Raw genomic sequence first — 23008 nt, 5'->3', positions numbered from 1 at the left:
GCAATTATATTTACTCAGTGTCCAAGGAGTTCCTGATAGCTGCTGTTAATAATAACAAACAGCACTGCTGTGTGTGTGTGTGTGTGTGTGTGTGTATATATGTGTGTGTGTGTGTGTGTGTGTGTGTGTGTGTGTGTGTGTGTGTGTGTGTGTGTGTGTGTGTGTGTGTGTGTGTGTGTGTGCGTGTGTGTGTGTGTGTGCGTGCGTGCGTGCGTGCGTGCGTGCGTGCGTGCGGCAAAACATTGCTATGCGTTAGTAGCTTATTCTGGTTCAACTCACATGGTCGATGAGCTCCCGTACCATTCCATTCCACTCTCCCTTGTCATTCTGCGCTCCATATTTTCCATCAGACACCAGTTTGACCTTGTATGTGAAGCCTAAGATGTTGGAGAGCTCTTTCAGCAGGTCGAGGCAGTAGCCCTCAAAGCGGTCATTACCCTCCAGCTCCTTGTCTGACTTCCTATACATCACATACGGGTTTTCCTGTATAGCACAGAAAATAAAACCAAAGGAAGAAACAAACTAAGATTGTATTGTATTTTGGTACATTCATTTGCTATGTATCTTAAAGTATCTTATTTTCCTATGTCTCTCCTTTTCACACACATACTGTATTTAGTATTTACCCTCATTAGATGCAGAGGAGCTGCTTAGAATTCTCCTAGTAACGTTTTAAAGACCTGTTATACTGTACTTCATTGGGTGAAAGTGTCACACCGAAAATAGCAGATCCATTTAATTTTGTGTTGTGATTAACACATTTAAAACCTTGGAAGATTCGAAAACTCAAACCAAAGATTATCCCCAGAGAATAGATTGATTTACAACTTTGACTTATTTTCTGCAAAATTATGTTTAGCCAACATTGACTAAATTATTCAGGTGCGGACTCACCTGAATAAAGTAAAGTTTTAAAACAAAGCCAATTACCGTGAAATGGTCTATAGACTACAAAGCTGTGAATAGGCAATGATGCCGGTATGGTACTTACGGCAAAAAATACCACTTTGTGTGTAAATCCCCAAATATAATAATTCTCTTCTTCCACTCACATAATCTCTGTCTTCTGATTCCATTTCTCCATATCTAGCTGGCTTCTTCACACACCCTTGAGCAGTGGCATTCAATTACTGTATGTGCCAAGATGTTGAATTGGATTCTGTTTTTTTATTCTACCGCATCAGGTGATTTAATTAAAAACCAGAGACAGCAGAACTAATTAGTGAAATCATGTGGTGTAGTGTTGGGTTGCCATGAAAACCTGAATACACTTTAGACTTCCAAAACACACAATTGAGCTACAACTGCCCGCCCTTTTATATCAGGGACCTCTAGTCCTGCTGGTTTTCTAATCTACCAGGAAGTTAATTACATTCACCTGGTGCAGTGCTCTTGTCATTCGTGCTGACTCCTGTCTCTGAAGGTCAGGCTTGGGAACAACTACTGGTGGAAACTAACAAAGTACATTTACTCAAGTACTGTACTTACATTTATATATATATATATAATTTATACTTCTACTCCACTACACTTTTTTTTTTGCTCTGATGAAGGCTCATAGCCGGAATGTGTAAGCGTTCCTTTTTGGTGTGTGCCAATAAAGAAATGGAAATGAGAGTACTTTGTCTGCCATTTATAATTTTTTTGGATGTGCTACTTTTTTTTGATGTGATTTTTTTTAATGCACTTTTTACTCTAATTATGTTACAGCTTTAGTTACTTTATAGCGTTAGATTATTATTACAAAACATACCCACTTAAGCATAGTACAATCTATAAACTCACAACGTGTCGCATCACGTCGTAAATCTCAGTAACTGTGTAGATGACCTCATCTTAACTCTTAAATGGTTTTAACCTTATGTCGTTGGCTTGTTGCATGTGAGAGACATGTGCGAAAATATAGTCGTTTGCACCTGTAGGAATGGTAGGCTCAAAACAGTAAACAACTTGAGCTGGTAACAGTGGATGGGGAAAAAAGGGTTGTATGGATAGTTTTTGTAGACTAGACTGACAGCTATTTCTGATAGTTTACCGGTATGTTGTTTCCCAGGAAAATATAGTTACAAGCCAGAACTTCACAAAGTTTGGAACGCAATGTTCAGGACAGACAGCTGGGTCACGACTTGAGTAAAAATCCCATTTTATTTTTCCTACATTTTCAAAATATATATATAGGCCTATATATATTATTTCAAAAGATTTAAAAAAATAAAAAAAGAATAGTGAAAATAGCTGATCTACAAGCTCACAACACGACGCTTCGCAACCTGCTATTTTCATTAGTTTGGGCTACCAGGCAGTCTAATCTCTCTTTTGAGTCTGAACCTGAAAAGTTTGGGAACCACTGCACTATACTCCATCTCACCAGTATGGTGGTGACAATCAGAGTCCTGTTGGCCAGAGAGTCTGTCACATTGTTGTTCTGGTCACGGGAAAACTGTGTCAGGTTCAGTCCAGTGTAGGAGTTCCACACAGCTATCTGGTGAAGGAAACAAAGATCATAGATCAGTACATGTTTTTTGAAAGAGAAAAAGGCATCTATCTGATGCTCTCAATCAGAAGGATTGCGAAAAGTGAAGTGGTATCTCACACACCCTGGTCCTCAAGAACAGCAAGCACTGCTGCCTTTAACCCATTCAGGCCTGACGTCGAAATTAAAAAAACGATTTTTCAAAAATAGCAGACCTACAAGTTCATAGCGCGCCACTCGGTGGCGCGCTATGAGCTTGTAGATCTGCTATTTTTCAATAGCTAAATTATAACATAATGTATGTAACCACCAAAAGGGATTCCCGCTCAAAATGGGTTAAATCCTACCAGGAAGTTTATTGCATTCATGTGGCGATTCAGATCTAATGCTCCCCGGTTGGACAGCAGGAGGAGCATGGATGCTGTGTGAATGCAATTTACTTCCAGGTAGAAAAGGAACTTGGAAAGGAACAACTGGGCACGCAAGTGTCTGTCTGTGGGGTTTATAAATATTTAAGTATGGTAATTAAAAGTATTAATAAGAGCGTGTGACTAAATAACTACCTTGGATCCATCGGAACACAGTTTGTGTGTCCTGAAAAGTAATGTTTGTGGACAACGTTATAGTGGTGTCTCTTAGAGGAGCTTACAGTAGGGAGTGAACGTGTGACCTTCCTGACTGTTCTTATGACTGGGACATCCACTGTTATCAGCACCAGGGGAGGTGGGGTGGCTGGGCTTTCACTATCAGGACTCCTAGGGCTCCATTTTTGTCTCCGCCGTCACCCGCGACGCGGCCCGCAAGTCAGCCGCTGCCTGAAAAGAGTATAGGAGCTTGCTCTGTCCCTAAATGGTATTTTGGTCCAGTGTCACCCGCTATCTATTATGCCGACACCGGTATTTGCGCCTAGAGGTGTGGTCATAGGCGTGTTGGCACACTTTCCCCTAAATTGTTATTTTGGTCACACACATTTGGGAAGGCGCATAGTGGAGTTTAAAAGCAGTTTAAGCGGCGTAGGCTATGCCAAATTAGTTTGGTATAGAGCCAGGGTCAGGCTTCATCTGATCATCTCTTCTTATTCTCCTATGCATCTCTTTGTAATTTTCCTATACTCAGCAGAAGTGAGTGCCTATCACTTCCTTGTGTCCATTGTGTTTATATATGTCTAGTCAAAGAAGTTATTTGACTTAAGTTGTGCCAGCCATTGTGCGCGATTCCATTTGCTCGTTCAGTTTCATCACCCCATAGCGCAGCAAATAGGGTTTAATCCCATTTCCCGAAATGCACTTTCCCGAGTGCAGCACAAGTGAGACTTCAAGGCAAGCAACGCATCACTCTTCCATGGGAGACCGTAAGGCTATGAAGCAACGCATCACTCTTCCATGGGAGACTAGTGTAAGGCTATGAAGCAACGCATCACTCTTCCATGGGAGACCGTAAGGCTATGAAGCAATAGCACTGGGCATAACGGCAAACAGATAAGGGATCTCTTAAAGGCAATGGAATGTGACACAGTGATTGGTTCAATTATTGTAACGCCCAAACCACACCTATGCATAATGTAACGGGTAACAGAGGTGTTTTAGGGATTTAGACAGGTAACCAAAATACCAACTTTAATGGGGGAACACCCCTTCCCCACTGCTAAATCCCCAAATACTGTATTTAGAAAGCTCGAACTAAAATGGAGCCCCTAGGCTTTGGCTGGATCGTGTTGTTCTATGTCTCAAGGTGAACCACAATGGAAACTTGTTGTGCATAATACACATTGGCGTTCTTCCTAATTAATGACATTGTTGTTGTTTAAGATTTGTTTTTGGGCTATTATGCCTTTAGGACAGTAGACTGACAGGAAATGGTGAGAGAGAGATGGGGAGTGGCACGGAGCAAAGGTCGTCGGGACCGGGATTCGACATTGCAGCCTAGGTGCCCGAATCCTATTCTATCTTGTTAAATTACTTTGTGTGTTCTATATTTGATCCAAATGCTATGGCATTTTATAACTGTATTACTAGTATGATAAAATATTCACCAAGATAAGGCTCTATTTTTATATTGCAAAAGAAAGAATAAGTCTGCACACCGTTTTGAAAGCTCCCCAAAAACTTTATTTACCAAGGCGGGGTATTTTTTATAATGTAAATGATAATTTGGCTTTGATACTATTGAAGAAAGAAAAGCAGCTTGGTGAATATTCTGATCATCGCGTACACTGTCTATCTGATTTTGCATTTAAATGGAATCTGTATTTGTTACAAAAAAATAATCACAAAAAAATAATAAACACACTAGGAAGCTGAAAACGGAACAATTGCTGCAGTACGGTCCACAGGGTAAATCCACAGAGAAAAATGAACAAGGATGAAGGAATATAAGTTTTAAAGAACCATGGCATTTCTTTGAAGATTTGGCTCACTCCAAACACTGCGCATCAATCACTATGCCAGGCTGTTCCCTACTATTTCATTGTTATCGTTTTGAGTGAAGTTTCTCATAACTCTCTTTGCAGTGTATTCCAGACAAAATATCGTTGCTGCTCTATGCATTATTTATTCATTAATTTAATGCATTCTAAATTATGATTTCTTTTATTTTTTGACTACAAATCTGAGCATATTTTCCTACTGTATAAAAACACAAATCTTGGAAGATAATACCAGAGGGCCAGAATGATGGGGGAAGGAAAGGGTTCACAGACAGGATTTGTGGTGTTTTTGTATCCCACTGAGTTACAGTAAATGTGAATGAGATTGCCACGTTCATCTGGCCAGTGAGAATAATCCAGACAGTTATCAGATTAGAAAAGGCATCTGGAGGCTGGATTCTGACCCTTTCAAATCCCCTCATTGATTAACAACCACAGCAGTGATGGCCCAGCAGACAGTTTTACAGTAAGACCATTAGCAGCAGATTAAAGGTTATCATTAATAGCATTAAAGTACACAGTAAAAGTGTAAATGTGCTTTACACTACTACGCAGGCTTTGCCCTGACGAAGGCTGATTGCCGAAACGCGTTGGTCCTCCCTTTTGTGTAATGTTCTTTGCCATGCCTTGAAGCTTACAATAAAGGCTTTTTTCACTGGAACACTAGAGTGCCTTGGATCCTCTTCTTTATTTTCATGATTATACCTCGCCAATGAGCACCTGTATTCAGTCCAACAAACAAAGGACCACGGCAGCGCTCCCTTCCTCTATTCAACTACTCAGGCTTCCTTTACTCTGGTTGAAAAGCTTTCTAGAGCATCCTTGTCACAGGAGTAGATCACGTTTCTGACGAAACGTGGACCCTGGAAGCAGAATCTCCTTACTGAAAAGCTCCAAACGAGTTCTCTGAGAAACATTTGTTATATGCTTGGACCTCATGGTTCACTAACACCCCCATGTCACTAAAAACAAAACGTCACACCTCTCAAAACAAACTAACTAAACTAAACGTCAAACCCAGAAACCCAGGAAGATAGAATACAGCAAGTTGCTATGTATTCTATCTTCCACCTGTACCTGTCTAAGTACTCTAGTCTAGAGTGAGAGATGCCCATGGGCATAGCACCAGAGGGAGCTCCTCTGACCTGGTTCGAGTTGTTCCCCCTAGATTCGTCTCAAACAAAATGCATTCTAATTTGCTGCCACCACAATGTGGAATACCCTCAGCCATTAAAGCCATTGATTCCCTATCCACACACTTAAAACTAACCTAACAACCTGGTTGTCCACAGAGTAGAATTATATCCCCTGCCAGCTTGAGCGTTGAGCTCAGCAAGCTCAATGGAAGGTATTGCTACGTATATCCACAGAACCTACTTAACCACTTCTTAATTCCCTATATACTGTACTGTACGTCATTCACCACTGTCCTCCAGGAGTCTATCCTCAGTCCCTTTGTTTTTTCCCTCTATACACCAAATCTACTGCTATTTTCACAGAATGTGCGTATAGTACTTTTGAACGTTTTTAAATGTTTGAGACATTTTGAACATGACATGCCCAAAATAGGGACGGCAGGTTTTATTTTCGGAGGAGGACTACGAGTGATTTCCCAATCAAAGACATAGTATGATTCACAGCTCTGAAGCTTCTTATCTAATTCAATTCACCCAAAGTCAGTCAGAAAGAAAATGTGCTTACGTACAGTACACACCAGATAAAAGTTATCCATATCTTCTGCCCCATTTACTGGTACATACCTATAGGGCCAGCCCTATACCACACCATAAATCAGCCCTATTTCTTGCAACTGCAGATAAGAGAACAAGGGACTGAGGAAGTGTGGATTTAATTCAAACTCAAAGTTAACATTGAGTTACATTTTTGTTTTGTTTTGTAATAATATATAGCAAAGTGGTAAAAATAAATATACTCTGTTAAAGTTCCTCCATGTACTGAAACATCTAATGCATTTTGCCTTTTGTCATTTTGAAGCTATTCCGATTCTAAACTGGCCCAACAATGCTTATTATAAAACCAGGGTCTCATGCTATAGACGACCACAAAAACAAGCCAAACAGAGTCATTAGATTTTACACTCACTAAGCCATGGATCAATACAGCAGCCGTCAATTTATCGGGCCTGTCAAAGCAGATCCCAAGAGAGAGAAGTAAAAACACTCATATACACGTACACGTATATCTAATTTCAAAACAGTTTCCGTACAAAATGGAAGAAAACAAGAAATGAAATGTCATGTACAGGTGGCTGCCCTAGCAATATAAAGAAAACAAGTGCATTTGTGTCTGATGGTGTAGACCTATTCAAATCCTGGAGTACTTATCAATTCATTGCTGTATTGTAGCAATGGCCAAAAGATCATTGAAAAGAGCATAGTATTAGCGACAAGCTGACGATAATAATAATAATAATAATTCGGCTTGTAGGTTGGCTCTTTTCGCTGTTTTAGTTATAGGCCTACAGTCCATAGGCTATTGGTATTTTAGCTGTTGGGCAGACGCCTGCCCTGGCCCCTGTGTAATCTTGTTTTTGAATAAATATCCTTTTTTGATATGATGAAGTGGCCAAAATAAGGAAGCCAAGTTGCAATTGATGAAGCATGTGGCCGGGTGTATTACACACAGGATAAACAACGGATGACAAATAAATGAGATGAGAAAATGAAACTGGGGTTTGTGCAGGATTTTCAACATTATTTTGTCTCTGCAGTGCTGCACTGTTTGAATTGCACCGTATGCCTGTTCATTTAGCTTCGATGTTATTCCTCTTTTCATGCCATCGAGTACATTAACGCCACTGCATTTTTTTCTGCCATAACTTGAAAATAGAAATGAGCAAAACTGCAAATGCGAAAAGTTGTGTGTATATTAGTATACTGATTCCACCCACCACAGAGGCACGGATGGATGGATATACACGACTGACTGACACTGGAGAGATAAACAAGAAACAACACAACGTTTCCTTTGCAGCTTGGTATAAAAATTCTGCCTGGAAACTCCAGCAGAACTTGTCTACCTTGCCGAACCCAACTATGACTCTCTCAAAAGCATTGTTTGACTGCTGCATGACTATTCTGAACTCAATCGAGACTCAATCGGTGAAGAGACTGAAGACAGCGGCCCTCTAGGTCTAGAGATATATTAGACCGGGTAGTCGGCAGCTTACAAGTGTGACTTGTGTGACTGACCACGGTGACCACCCTGACCCCGCCTCCCGTGCCCGAGGACAGCGGTGGAAACAGGTATACCCCTGGCCACTGCACACTTGTGGACGTTGACATCCGCAGATCTATGTTGTCTTGTCGCTATGACATGAGTCTTTAAACCCCCTCTTTGTATACAATATGTTGCCCGCGCAAAGTTGTTTTGTGAGGGAAGCATTATCTATCATCCATATAAATTGGCCGAATGCTGCAGTGGGGGAGAGAGCATGACACCTCTCACTGTCTGTCACATGTAGTGTACAGGGCATAGTGTCCCATTGGCCGTGGGGATTATAGTGTCCCATTGGCCGTAGGGCTTAGTCTCCCATTGGCTTAGAGGCCAGCCAATCATGCAAATCTAGTCTTCCATTGGCTTAGAGGCTAGCCAATCATGAAAATCTCGCCGCTATATCGCCACTACTGCTCTGGCTGACCATAAACAGGCGGCATTTCAAGCCACTTGTAAATGATGTCTCTATTAGACTCCCAAGATACTACATGTACCATCCAAAAACTAAATTAGATAGATAAAAAACTGCTACAGTGGTGGAGGAATATAACCCAGGAAAGACAAGAAAACCAGCAAGTGCACAATGTGTAATCTCCTCAAATAAAAGGAACAAATCTAAAGTAAACAGGGAAAGATCCTTCATTTTTTCCCAACTACTTTCATTAAGTTGAGCTTCTGCCAGCATCCTCCAGAGTGTATTTAACACACCACTGCCCAAGAACTAACATGGCTGCCACGATTTAATAATTCACTCATCAGGACCATAAAGCCAAGCATTTTATGCATGGCGCATTTCCACGTAGAAGAATTCCCTCTCTGAGGGCTAAGACATATTGAACGGAATTACAATTACTCTATAAATCACTCCTGTGCACGGACAATGGCTGGCTGTCTGTCTGTCTGTCTGTCTGTCTGTCTGTCTGTCTGTCTGTCTCTCTCTGCCTGTTGCTGGGTTGACAGAACTCATAAAAGAAAGGTTCACAGGAAATTGCTTTGGCGAGTGGTACACTGACTGACAAGCCATGATGAAACAGCATAAATGACAAGGAACTAGCAACCAATTATTTGGACATGAACCGTAACATCTCCTAGAACAAAATTAATGAAACTAATCATTTAATTCCTTTGACACACCCCCCCCCCCCCATGCTGGGGGGACTGACAACTTGACAAGTTCCAGAACAACACCTTTTTCAACCCCAGCAAACGCAGGCGGACATCGATGTCAAATACGTGGCACTGCTGTAAACAAAACCAGTGAAGAGAAACAGGGCTGACAGGGCGAGTGGTAAAAGAGCCACACAGCATATACAATGGACTGGTCCTCCACTGGAGAGGAAGGGAAGGCTTAGAGGAGATACAGCACGGGCACTCGTGCACCAACCTTGATCCACCTTTTATTGCGTTGACTTCCGGCCTCCACCAAACGCTAGGATGCAAAGAGAATGGTATAGAAAGCAGAACATGCAGTTGGAAAAATAACTTAAAGTAAAAACAATAAATCAATGGAGCAATCGTGTAGAGGGGGTCACACACACACACACACACACACACACACACACACACACACACACACACACACACACACACACACACACACACACACACACACACACACACACACACACACACACACACACGATGCATCAGACGTATGGGCAGTAGCAGCATGAGAGCGTGTAATTGGCTGCTCCGCGTTCTCGTGCTCACCCTGGCGGTGCCTTCCTCCATGAGGCTGATGATGTCCAAATTAAAGTCCCTCCTCAGGCCATCTGTCTTATTAAGAATGATGCGTCCCGTCAGTCCGTCCCACTGGGCCTGCGGGGGAGGGACAGAGATGCAGGGGAGAGTTTGAAGGTCTGTCTTCATTCCACTGGTCACTGGAGACTAACGGCTACTTTGGACCACGTTGAAGTGAGAGGAGAACAGGTTGAGGGGGGGTGCAACAGTTCATCCAACGAACCAACTGAATTCATTAGAAGAAATATTGGTGGTTGATACTTTGTAATATTTAAAATAATCAATTAAAAATAAATCCCTATTTTGGGCATGTCATTATAGATGAAACATGACAAGTGAGCTTGTAGATCTGCGAAAGTATAAAATAACGGTTAAGTGGGTAATCGACTCGTGGATATATGTGTGTGTGTGTGTGTATGTGTGTGTGCATGCGTGGCCCAAGAGCGTGTATATGTATTGTACGTGTGTGTGCTGAAAGATTAATGTCCCTCATTTATCAATGGAGTGTAAATTCTGCCTCAAATTCGAGCGTGGGTGTTCGTACATTCACGTCGGCACGGCATTTGTGAAGTGATCGCAAAAAGCTGATCCATGCTTAATTTCGTTCCTAGCGTTGATAAATGTGACGGCTGAAATCAATCTGGCACGCCCCTATGAAATCAAGCCTCTCCCTCGTTTTTGCGACATGAAAAACTGCAATACGACCAAACAACGTATGGAAACCATAGTTACATGATGGAAAGCCAATAAAAGTTTAATCTGCTCGCCTCGCTGCCCGCCTCACCCCCCCAACCCCCCCTCCCACACTGTACACACACGCACGCACATAACTTGAAAGCAACTGTCACTGTGTGTTGTTAGTTGTATATTAAATGATTAAAGTCTTTATTCATTTAATATACAACAAGATATATTAGTGAACGAAAACCTGAACCTGTGAACCATGAATTAAACTAGAAAAAGTGCCCTTCTGGGCACAGGTCTCCACCAGGAGGATAGGACTGTGTGAGATGTTTGGCAAAATGTTTAGGAGTAATATAAACATGTTTGCCTTTGATGGCAATTGGATGATTTGAGGCATTTTGTTCCAAAAATGTGATTTGCAAAAATCAACCTGTTGGTGGCGCTATAACAGGCCAATGTGAAAAGGGTGGGATATATTCCTCAGCCCAGTAAGAAAATGTGTGAAAGATTTCACGTAAATTGCATGCTGCGTTCATGATTTGAGGCTTTTGTTCAAAACGGGGCAATCTTGCAAACTGTGAAAGCCAATTATAGCCAATTAGGATGGAATATGAAATATCGGACAGATCCGACTTGAGCACATGACCATAGAGATACTGTGTAACGATTTGTGAAATTTTTGGACAGAATCTGGAGGAGTAATAGCAAATAATGTGTTTTACAAAAGTCGGCCTCCTGGTGGCGCTATAAAAGGCAGATGCGGAAAATGCAGGTCAAAGGTTTGTCCTTGGCCTCTAGGGAGTGTGCATGCAACGTTTCACGCAGATCGGTGCAGTTTTAGGTAAAACATGTGAAAAGCTGCCTCATGGTGGCGCTATAACAGGCCGTTCTGGAAAATGCGGGGCAGAGGTTCATCGTTGGCATCCAGGGAGTGTGTGTGCAAAGTTTGGCATCGACCGGGTTAACGGTGCCGGAGATTAGCTGTACACAGACGGACGGAAGGAAGGACGGACGGACGGACACACACACACACGGACGGACGGACGGACACACACACACACGGACGGAGTGCAAAACATACTCTCTCCCCATGCCTTCGGCCTGGTGGAGACAATAACATATAGCTTACTGGAATGAGTTTGGATGCGCACAGCCTGTGACAACCCTACACACACGCTGCTGTTTTGCAAATAGCTGCATCTTCTCAATCCTCCTGTCCTGTCTGTCTCTGTGATACCGTGACCATGCACGTTTATGACGGTCTGTATTAGATTGCCTCGCTGCAGTGGCTGGGCTGTCAATGAATGCACAGCCTAAACCTTAACGTACAGTATGTGGTACTGGTGGTGGTGGTGGGCTGGCTGGGTTACCTATCGATGCGGATGCGGTCCCCACTTGCGCTGGCTCGGCACATTTGGCATTCGAGCGACACGTCAGGTTTATCCTTATACGAGGACAAGACAAGGAGATTGCACATACCGTAACTCCAGAAAGACATGGGCCTGCTGTAGATTACAGTACCCGTTGGGAGACTTGACTCTCCAGCTGCAGCGGTATTCCTCCAATGCCTCTCCATGTCATGAAACTATTCCAGCACAATCCTCGCATATATGCGCTCATGCGTATAAATGGCTTAAGCATCAAACTTGCAACATTGTTTTTAATTGCGCGATTTTAATTGCTTGTACACTTGGAAATACCTTTACAAATTTATTTTGTATTATTATGTATAATATTTATTAGTTTTATATACATTTTAGGAGTGAATACATATGTTCAGGTGCCTGTGACAGCCTGTCAGCTGGTCAGTCAATGCTGCTCCGCTTTCTACGACAGAAAAACAGGTGAAATGAAATGATTACTATATTTACCCAGGGTATCTGGGCTAAGCTCTAAGAACTTGTTTTCAGCCAGGCCCTGCTCATAGAACACATTTCATCGTAGTGGTTCAATGCCTTGTTCAAGGGCACTTCAGCGGTGGTAATTTTAACGTGTCAGACCGCTGATTCGAACTGGCGACCTTCCGGTATCAAGACCGCTCCGCTATCCGTTCGGCCACCGCTGCCACAGGTAAGGACAAAGCCTACGACAGCTCCCTCTAAAACAGGTGAGGACAAAGCCTACGACAGCTCCCTCTAAAACAGGTGATAGACAAAGCCTACGACAGAAAAACAGGTGAGGACAAAGCCTACGACAGCTCCCGACCTGACGTGATATTTGGCCGGGCGCACGCCAAAGTTCAAGTTTACGCTGGAATGATAAATGCCGAAAATTTCGGTGATTCCGCGTACGGCGTACGCCGAATTGATAAATGAGGGCCAATGAATTTCATTTAAAAATAATATGAATAGATAAAGCATTTTGAGTCATTCAACAATGCAAAATCCTAAACATTGTGGGGGACAAACATTACATGCAGTATAGTATAAGAGAACTTTACAATGCCCAGTGTCATCAGAGTTAACACGGCATGAAATTAGTGAAGGGAAAACTTTTAAATGGACTGGAGTCACTGTTGTACGAGGCTTTGGTGCTGCAGAGAGTCTGTATTAAAAGACAGACAGGAGCACATGCATCCCGCGTGTGCGCACGCACGCACGCACGCGCATCCCGCGTGTGCGAACGCACGCACACGCGCGCGCGCGCGGGGGCACGCACGCACACACACACACACACACACACACACACACACACACACACACACACACACACACACACACACACACACACACACACACACACACACACACACACACACACACACACACACACACACACACACACACACACACACACACACACACAAAATAATCCCTCTATAGAAAGTTGCTTTTTTGTGTATCTGTCATGTATTATTTATTTTCTATGAAAATGTCTATTTGTCTAGGCCTATCTATGTCTATTTGCATATATTTTGCACCCAGTTTGGATAGCTTTACGGATGAATTCCCATTACAGTACGGAATGTAATACATCAATATAAGTGTGAACAACATCTTCCAGGAATACATTTCAAAACTGTTCTGCCGTCTCTCATTGAAAGTTCAAAACATGTTCAAAGTAAATGTCAGGTTAGACATATAGTATTACAGCTGCTTATAAATACGATTAGAGCAGGACAGATGTATGTAATATATCAGCCAATATTTGACATTGTAATGGCAATTACCTAGCCTGATATTATCCCTTACATATCGGACACCTCATCGCTTTCATAAGATATATAATATCAATGTTGGGGAGATCCCTACAATCATGCCATGGACACCAACCTCTTTAAAAAGGTTCATGAAGCGTGGTCCAAAGCGCCAGGGTTTGTGGCGGTGACACTGTAGAGAGCCCACGGTCATCTGGGTGGCCCGCTGAGCAGCGACAGCCACCATGTACACAGCGTCGTACATCAAGGCTGCATCCGTCTGTTGGAGGAGCAACAGTGATACTGTAAAGTGAGGGTTTTTGTATCAACAACTACGTGTTTCAGTGATGAACTGAACACTGCTCTCATTCAAGTACAACAAATATGAAGGCATGATAATCACAACCAGGAGGTATTAAGTCAAATTGATGTGCCCTTTATGATTAGTCAAGCCAGACTTCAAAAGGAGTTTCAAAAGGATCATCTTAAATGTACAGTCCAACACCTGCACATGTTCGGATGTGTACTAACCTTCGCATATGCCCATATATGTATTGTTTTTTTGTTTCCCGTCCATGTACTTTGTGGATTTGTGTGCAAAATGTCTTGTACCTGGTTATTGTTACTGTACCATTTAGGACTATTGTTGTATATATTGTATAGCTTTCTGGAGGTAATTGTCATGGATTTATTATTGGCTGTTGTATAACTTGACATGTACGATGTAGCTTTGAAGTGTAATTATGTTTCTGCCGCTTGGCCAGTTCCCACTTGCAAAAGAGACGCAGTCTCAACTAGAAAAAGTGCCCTTCCGGGCACAGGTCTCCACCAGGAGGATAGGAGTGTGTGTGATGTTTGGCAAAATGTTTAGGAGGATGTTTTTTTTAATTTGTTTTTGCAACAATTTTCTTCATTTTGTTGAGGAAATGCAGAGCCAGATCACTCATAGCATCTCTGAGGATAGAATTCTGGATGAGCAGGACATGTGCAGCATTTTGTACAAAACGGGCCACTCCTGAAAACTTTGGAAGGCAATCTTACTCGTCTTGATCACATGACTACAGAGATCATGTGTTTGCCATTGCCATTTCTTCATACGCTTTTGATGGCAATTGGATGATTTGAGGCATTTTGTTCCAAAAATGTGTTTTGCAAAAATCAACCTGTTGGTGGCGCTATAACAGGCCAATGTGAAAAGGGTGGGATATATTCCTCAGCCTAGTAAGAAAATGTGTGAAAGATTTCACGTAAATTGCATGCTGCGTTCATGATTTGAGGCTATTGTTCAAAACGGGGCAATCTTGCAAACTGTGAAAGCCAATTATAGCCAATTAGGATGGAATATGAAATATCAGACAGATCCGACTTGAGCACATGACCATAGAGATACTGTGTAACGATTTGTGAGATTTTTGAACAGAATCTGGAGGAGTAATATCCAAAAATGTGTTTTACAAAAGTCGGCCTCCTGGTGGCGCTATAAAAGGCAGATGCGGAAAATGCAGGTCAAAGGTTTGTCCTTGGCCTCTAGGGAGTGTGCATGCAACGTTTAACGCAGATCGGTGCAGTTTTAGGTAAAACATTTGAAAAGCTGCCTCATGGTGGCGCTATAACAGGCCGTTCTGGAAAATGTGGGGCAGAGGTTCATCGTTGGCATCCAGGGAGTGTGTGTGCAAAGTTTGGCATCGACCGGGTTAACGGTGCCGGAGATTAGCTGTACACAGACGGACGGAAGGAAGGACGGACGGACACACACACACACGGACGGAGTGCAAAACATACTCTCTCCCCATGCCTTCGGCCTGGTGGAGACAATTAGGGGTGGGACGATATGGGTACCTCACTATACTATATATATATATCGCGATATTAGGCCCTCGATAACGATAATATCACGATATATTGCGATATATCGATATATTGTATGAAATTTCATCAACGATATATCACGATATCTGCAAAAATACTACAAAATACTTGGAACTGAAAAAAACTGAATTTTCGTGCTCGGACACAGGGAGGGACACACACATAGCTGTCTATAGTGGTTGCACCACTCAAACACTAAATTAATACTCAATAAACTCCCCCTTTGCCTCATACCCTCATCATAATACCTCACAAACACCACCAACTGACCATTATCACTGGTATCATCATAATACCTCACAAACACCACCAACTGATTATCACTGGTGTCAGTGGACTTGTCCACTGCTGGGGAAATGCATTCTGCATTTTGTATTCCCACAAAGCTGTTTGGACAAATCACCATCCAGTAATTCAGTACTTCTGGTTGCTGTGGAATCTGAGAGTGGGATTTGCTTTATTTTAGCTGTCATTTCCTCCTTTTCTAAACATGTTATTCATCACTTCATTATGAACAACATTTCAAATTAAAAAAAATATATATAGGCTATATATATATTATTCTTTTTCCCCGATATCGATATTTTAATCATCGATATCGATTATTTATCGCGGGAGGACGTATCGATATATATCGCAATATCGATATTTCAGCACACCCCTAGTCTCAATGTGTTTTTTACTGGTTAAATAAATAATAATTATGATACAAGTCAAGTCAAAATATTATTGATCATCTTAATCTGTCTGTCGAGCCTGTGCTCTGTGATCGATTTGTATCATCTTTGTCTGTTGAGTCTATGACTATGTTCTGTGATTGAGAAACAAGAAGTAGTGATTCCATTCATTCTAATTGTATGAAACAGGTCTCAAAGTGATACTTTTAGCACATACTGTAATCGAAAGTGAACTGTCACAGTTTGTCTCACTGTCTCTATATATCTCCCTGTCTCTCTCTGTCTTCCTGCCACTGTTCCCACCGGCTGGACTCTTTCCATTCACTTCTGACAGACTGTCAGTTTATGTTGATGTGTTTCTGTCTCGACGGCTCCCTAGCCTTCTGTTCCTGTGTATACTAGTGTTTCTTCTGGGTCTCAGAATTTCCTGTCTACATGCTTCAGTGGTTTTTACATTTTTGCCAGACACCAGTATTTTGGATTATTGCCTTTGGCCTTAACCCCACACCTGCCATTTGATCACTTAACCAGTCCACTGTCAGTTTGCACTCTTCAGACACAGGCAGAAGGACAGATACAGAGATCTCCATTATATGGGCACAAAAGGGACACAGACGGTTAAAACGCTATGACAACAGCCTGGTATTTCATACTAGGTTCCACACTTGCATCGTTCCCAAGTAGGCCGGTGGCCGACAGGCACAGGTTAAGTGGGACTTAAAAGGGGGAAAAACTGGTACTTACAGTCATGACTCCATCCGTCATGCCACTCTCATGTTTTGGCCCCTGCAATCTGTCCATGGCCCACTTGTCCATGGTGGACGCTACCCAGGGGTCGTCTATGTTCAGCAGCCTGAAGCCTGTCATGTTCACCCCACTGTAGCGGTATGGCTCCAGGTCCAAAGCAAACAGGTCCTGGGGGGAGAGAGAGAGAGAGAGAGAGAGAGGAGAGAGAGAGAGAGAGAGAGAGAGAGAGAGAGAGAGAGAGAGAGAGAGAGAGAAGAGAGAGAGAGAGAGAGAGAGAGAGAGAAAGATTATAGTTTCAGGCGTATGTCTCAGAGTGGTGTAAAGGCATAGGGAGGCATCAATGGGGATGCTTGGGTCCCCAGCACCAACAGGAGGGCAGAATTGGGACGGTTACTTTTTTGATAATCCATTACCAGAATTTGAGCTATGGGCAACGGCATTAGCCATTGCTATTGAAAGTATTTTTTCTTCTTCACAGACTCAGTCGGTCTCTCCCTACCTACACTCTTCGTACACTTCATTATTGTTATACGTGTACATAGTGGCACTGGCGGTCTGGTGCCAATGATAAAACGTGCAAAAAAGACCCAGCTGTTCTTCAAAGCGACTGTCGGCAGTTCTCACACTGAAGGTTCTAATATTTTAGGATCAGAATATTAAGGGAGACAGGTGGCTTTGTATCTATATATAAACACCGGTTATACTTCACTTTTGTTTTTAATGGCTTAGCTTTAGAAATAAAATAAAAGCTTTGCTCTGAAACCGTAGCTGATGAAGAGACAACTAGAAAGCCACAAGGCAGTGGAAAGATATTCGTTTGAATTTATTTGGACATTGTTCTGTCCGTACAGAGACAGTTGGCTTGTATGCTCGCTGCATACAGCCGTTGCGTTACATACAAATCGTCTCTAGAGGGGCAATTAGTTGCAGCAAAAAACAATAAAAAACAGTTGGCTAATAACACAAGATCAAAGGTAACCCATCATTGCAGTACGGAATCCTTGTATGTCCAAAACTGTTACTTTTCAGGAAATGGAAAAAAAAAATGTGACAATGAATCCAGTGAAATGATGTGTATTGTGTAGTTAGAGTCACAGGCTCTCGTTAATACTTTTCATTGGCTCAATATTTATAAAACACAGAGACAGACATAACCACTTTCACTTAAAAATATTAAAAAAATAGCAGATCTATAAAAGCTCACAACTCACAACCGAGTCAAACTAAATGTAATAACTCAACTCTTACAATTCACTGCTCTAAAGGAAGTCAAGGACTTCAAGTACCTGGGCTCATGGGTCAACTCAACGGAGCAAGATCTTAAAGTGAGGACACAGTGAACAGCATGGCCAGTGTATGGAACTACAACCTCCCCCGTCAAACCAAACTCAGCTTCTTCTATGCAACGGTAGAGTCTGTTCTCCTATACGGCAGTGAATGCTGGACCCTGAAGCCAACCCTGCAGAAGTTCTAAATGGGTGCTACACCAGAATGTTGCGTGCAGTACTTAAAGGACCACTTCACCACTTTTCAACATCTCTTCATATAATTGGTCCTCACTAATGTTCATGATAAAACACCACAATTTTTTTCCTACTCAGTCTGTGTCTCATAGGAGGGCTTTGGGCAGTTCGGACACCCGTCCACCAGTGACATCATCATTAGGCAGATTTTTTTTAAACAAGAATTTGTTTTAAAATATATTTAGATTTTTATTATCGTGAGAACGATGGCTTCAACTTTTGCATTGCAACTTTTCAGGAAATGTAAGCCTGCCGTTTCTATTAGCTTGGATTCACCATCGATGATGTCACTGGTGGACGGGTTTCTGAACTGCCCACAGCCTTCCTATGAGACACAGACTGAGTAGGAAAAAATTGTGGTATTTTATCATGAACATTAGTTAGGACCAATTATAGGAAGATAAGTTGAAAAGTGGTGAAGTGGTCCTTTAACATCAGCAAGAGAAGAGTACACATGTTACCAACAACTTAAGAATCTGTATGATGGAATGCCAAGGGTGAGCCATTAAATAGCAGCCAGGAGAATGAGACTAGCAGGACACTGCCAAAGATACCAAGAGCTGCCAGACAGCAAACTAGTGCTTGATTTTAAAAACATCTATGGGATTCTTTATGTCAGACTTCGGTTCTCTATTGCCCTCAGGCAGATCTAAGCCCCAGGCACATAATATGTGCCTGGGGCTTGCCGTATATTATACGGCTAAGGCAAACAACCCAAACTGGAAATAACTGTATTTAAACATGAATAACCCCATCTATAGACATTGACTGGTTTTGTGAATGCAGCGTTAAATATAAATGTTGCACTGAGATCGTTTTGGAAAGTCAAATATACATACATAGTGCAAAACCAGGCAGGCACACCAAGCTGTACAAGTGGGCAAGCTGCAGTGGATGGAATAGGATGGAATCAACTTGTTATGAAATTGTAAATAAGTTGGACGTTGAGTCAAACAAAGCAAGTGCGTCCATGACCATAATTCCATAATGACTAGGGTCCTAGGAGCGAACTGTACTCCGGTACTGCAGGAACCCCCTAATAGAATTGGTCTGCTGGCTCATACATCAGCAGGTTCGTGAAACTGCCTGCATGGACCGTAGATCTGCCTGCTCCAGTTCTGCAGAAATGACCTCTCTGGTGCTTACAGTAGTACTGAGCATTACTCCTACCAATGAAGATTTATGAAAGGGTGGTATTTCAAAGAAAGCCAACTTAATTTTTTTTACTCACCAAAGTTGTGAAGAAGAAATGGTAGTATTCTGTCATCATTCCCATCGATGAAAGCTGTGAATAGGAAAAGCAAAAAAAATGTTCAGAAAATGTTCATGTAGGCTGTATACCCATTGTAATTTGCATGTCTGAGTTGCTCTGTACTACACAGCACTTCAGGATATTCATTTATGTGCAAATGTATAATCATACCTAACTGCACTGGTTAAAGTCATTGCGTTTCACCTCAATTTGTATTTCATGCCGTCAACGCTTTCTTAATGTTTTATGATCAAGTGACTAAGCCGTATTTGAACTTTCAAACTATGAAATTTACATTTACCTTGCCCCAAATCATAAAACCATGCAATGACAAACGACCCGTGGATAATGAAATGCTGGCTGTGTGGACTGTAGTACTGAATGTTAAAAGCAGGATTATTGTAGCAATTCTTCACCACTGATAGGGTGTATAGTACTCATGCCATTCAGTGTAGATCGACTGTACATATTACTGTTTATGTATCATATTCCTGTTACGTATGCACATATTACCACTGAACGAAAGTACTTATTGGTTGATACACATTGCTGTTGATTCTCTGTATACAGAATACTCTATATGTAAATACTACTGGTAATAGATTGCACTTTTACCCATGCTTATTATATTTATATGTATTTATATCTAATTACATACCTACATGCCTATATGCACATATTGATGCTTTTTACTGTTGATACCTCACCTGATTTTATATATATAGAGTGCACATTCTATGTATTTATATCTGGTTAGTCCAAGTGCAGATGGCCAGGTCAATCCATGTGTGTATTTATTAAAAAATAAAATATTGGTGATAAATGCACACATTAACTACAGTACACCTATTTTTTCATCTATTGGGGTTACATGCATACACGCCATTTTGGAAATAATTTCCCTACTTCCATCCAGTGGTGCCATGCTCGTAGAACGCAGCACCACGCTGTGGTACCAAAGAATTGTGACGTGCACGCTAGAACGTGTCCCCCTAGATTCAAGAGAAGATGCACCTAACCTTGCGTCACCAGACTTTCCAAGATGCTCCAAGTCCCCCCCCCCCCTATTTTCATTGATTGATTGATTGAAATATTTATTAACAGTTTGCAGAATTACAGTACATTTCAAGCACAAACTCAATACAAAGACAGTTAACTGTGAGTGGACGACCCAATAAAGCATTACACTTGTTTACAAGAGGGTCCACCTTGTTCAATTCATCAAAACATTAAGAGACGTACAAATAGACACTTCTACAGTATATAGCCAAAGAACAGAACAGGAATTCATCATAAAGGAGGTAGGGAAAAGAAACATATACAGTGAGGGGAAAAGGGGGGGGGCGGTGGGGGGGGGATTCAGATTTTACGGGGACCAGTTTCGAATTGCAGCCGTCCGTAGGTGCCCTTTGAGAGCGGTTTTGAAGGAGTCAAGGGATTCGCATGTCTTAATGACTGTTGGTAGGGCGTTCCACATTTTGGTGGCATAGGAGCGAAAAGAATTTAGTCCCTTGTTTGTGCCAAATCTGGGTTGTACATGGTTCGTTGCACTCCCTCTGGTGTTGTGGGTGTGGACTTTGTTAACATTAAGGAAGTATCTAGACAGGTACATGGGTATCTTGGTGGTGTATCGAATCTTGTGGACCAGACCCATTGCAAGATGCTGTACTCTGTCGTCGACCCTATAAGGCAGCCATTCCAGCCTGTTAAAGTGGGCAGGGGTAAGGTGGGTTCAGGGGGTGAGGCCAAGTGGGAGCCTGACCAGTTTGTTTTGGGAAGTCTGGAGCCTTGTTCACACCGTGTCAAGTACCGTGCCGAATTCAAATGGCTACTACTTTGCATAACAACAGCTTTAACTTTAACGTTACCTGAGCGCACTCTCATACACGGTAAACACAGCACAGCAGTATGGCTCCAGTAGGCTACTGCTTGTGTTGTTCTGCACGCAACAAGAATGCCTCCACAATCAAAGAACAGCTTAGTTTCGCTAAGCAGCACAGTAAAGAAGGTGAGGTACCGGGGTACCAAAATAAATATCACCATTACGCCACTGCTTCCTTCACAGGTGTTACCGATGATACTAATTAAGGCTCTGTTCCATTCTGGTCAAACAGAGCAGGGTGCTGCTATTGTGCATGTTGGCTCACTGGAAACACTGCTACACCAACAAACAAAAAATAAGCCAAACAGTGGAAGAAATTATTTGTTTCTCAATATCTATCTAATAACTGTTATTACAATTGTAAGGTACAATTCCAAAAGGGAAATAGTTTTCATTTTATTCAAATAAAAAAATTTAAACATTGAGACAAGCAAATAAAAAAGGAGAGGAAATTGAGATTACAGTATAGTCACTATAGTGTATCAATACAGACTTGTGAAATTAGGGTATAAACCTGATATCTACTTGATACAGTTGATGTTTACTCTAACCTGGGAGGGAAAGAAATCCCAGACACACTCTGTCACCTGCGGTGTCCCCCAGGGATCCGTACTCGCCCCCAACCTGTTCTCCCTCTACATGCTTCCCCTCGGCCACATCATCAGCAAGCATGGAATGTCCTTTCATTGCTACGCTGATGACACTCAACTTTACCTCAATATTGATTCACGCCCCCCGCAGCCCAACCACCACCTTCTCCTTCACCTCTACCCGCAGACCTGCCAGCACCGTCCCCATCAACCACACTTACCACCTGCCTGGAGGGGATAAAGCCATGGATGAACTCCAACTTCCTTCAACTAAACAGCTCCAAAACCGAAGCCGTCCTTATTGGCATTTGGCACCCCCCCACCAGATCCAATCATGTCCCATAACCAGCATCTCATTCTCCGGTCATAACAATCCCCTCTCATCCACATCCACAGTCACCAACCTGGGTGTGAAAATGGACCCACAGCTCAACTATGAGGCACACATCAAACACCTATGCAAGACCTCATTTTTCCACATCAGGAACATTTCCAAACTCCGTTCCACACTAAAGGTGGTTGCACACTGGACGCGTTTTTCGGGAAACCGATGGAGAAACGCAGCTAAAAATCCGAAAAACGGGTGCAGGGACCTTTACCCTGCCAGATGCTGAGAAACTCATCCACGCCTTCGTCTCCTCCAGGCTGGATTACTGCAATACACCAGTCATCGGGATCCCTAGCAAGAGCCTCCAGAGGCTCCAGTACATTCAAAACAGCGCTGCTAGGATCCTGATGAGAGTGTGAAAATTTGACCATATTACACCCACCCT

The 23008-nt window shown here is 42.3% G+C and overlaps 1 protein-coding gene across 5 annotated transcripts in view; it reads right to left on the bottom strand.

Moving 5' to 3' along the window:
• The window catches only part of LOC306928544 (glutamate receptor ionotropic, kainate 1-like), a 65435-nt gene that overhangs the window by 21376 nt on the left and 21051 nt on the right, over positions 1–23008 (bottom strand). For 3 of the 5 annotated variants that reach the window (XM_079508759.1, XM_079508760.1, XM_079508763.1), the window contains 7 exons: positions 19743–19796; positions 16986–17156; positions 13832–13975; positions 9846–9953; positions 9520–9564; positions 2369–2482; positions 280–483 (listed from right to left, as the gene is read on the bottom strand). In XM_079508759.1, the coding sequence (XP_079364885.1) occupies positions 280–483; positions 2369–2482; positions 9520–9564; positions 9846–9953; positions 13832–13975; positions 16986–17156; positions 19743–19796 (840 nt within the window). The remainder of the gene's footprint in view (positions 1–279; positions 484–2368; positions 2483–9519; positions 9565–9845; positions 9954–13831; positions 13976–16985; positions 17157–19742; positions 19797–23008) is intronic. The other 2 variants (XM_079508761.1, XM_079508762.1) reach the window with 2 other exon arrangements.

This window comes from Electrona antarctica (genome assembly GCF_951216825.1).
Source record: "Electrona antarctica genome assembly, chromosome: 8".
NCBI lineage: Eukaryota > Metazoa > Chordata > Actinopteri > Myctophiformes > Myctophidae > Electrona > Electrona antarctica.
Note: the sequence above shows the minus strand (reverse complement) of the source record. Positions and strands in the feature narration are given on the sequence as shown.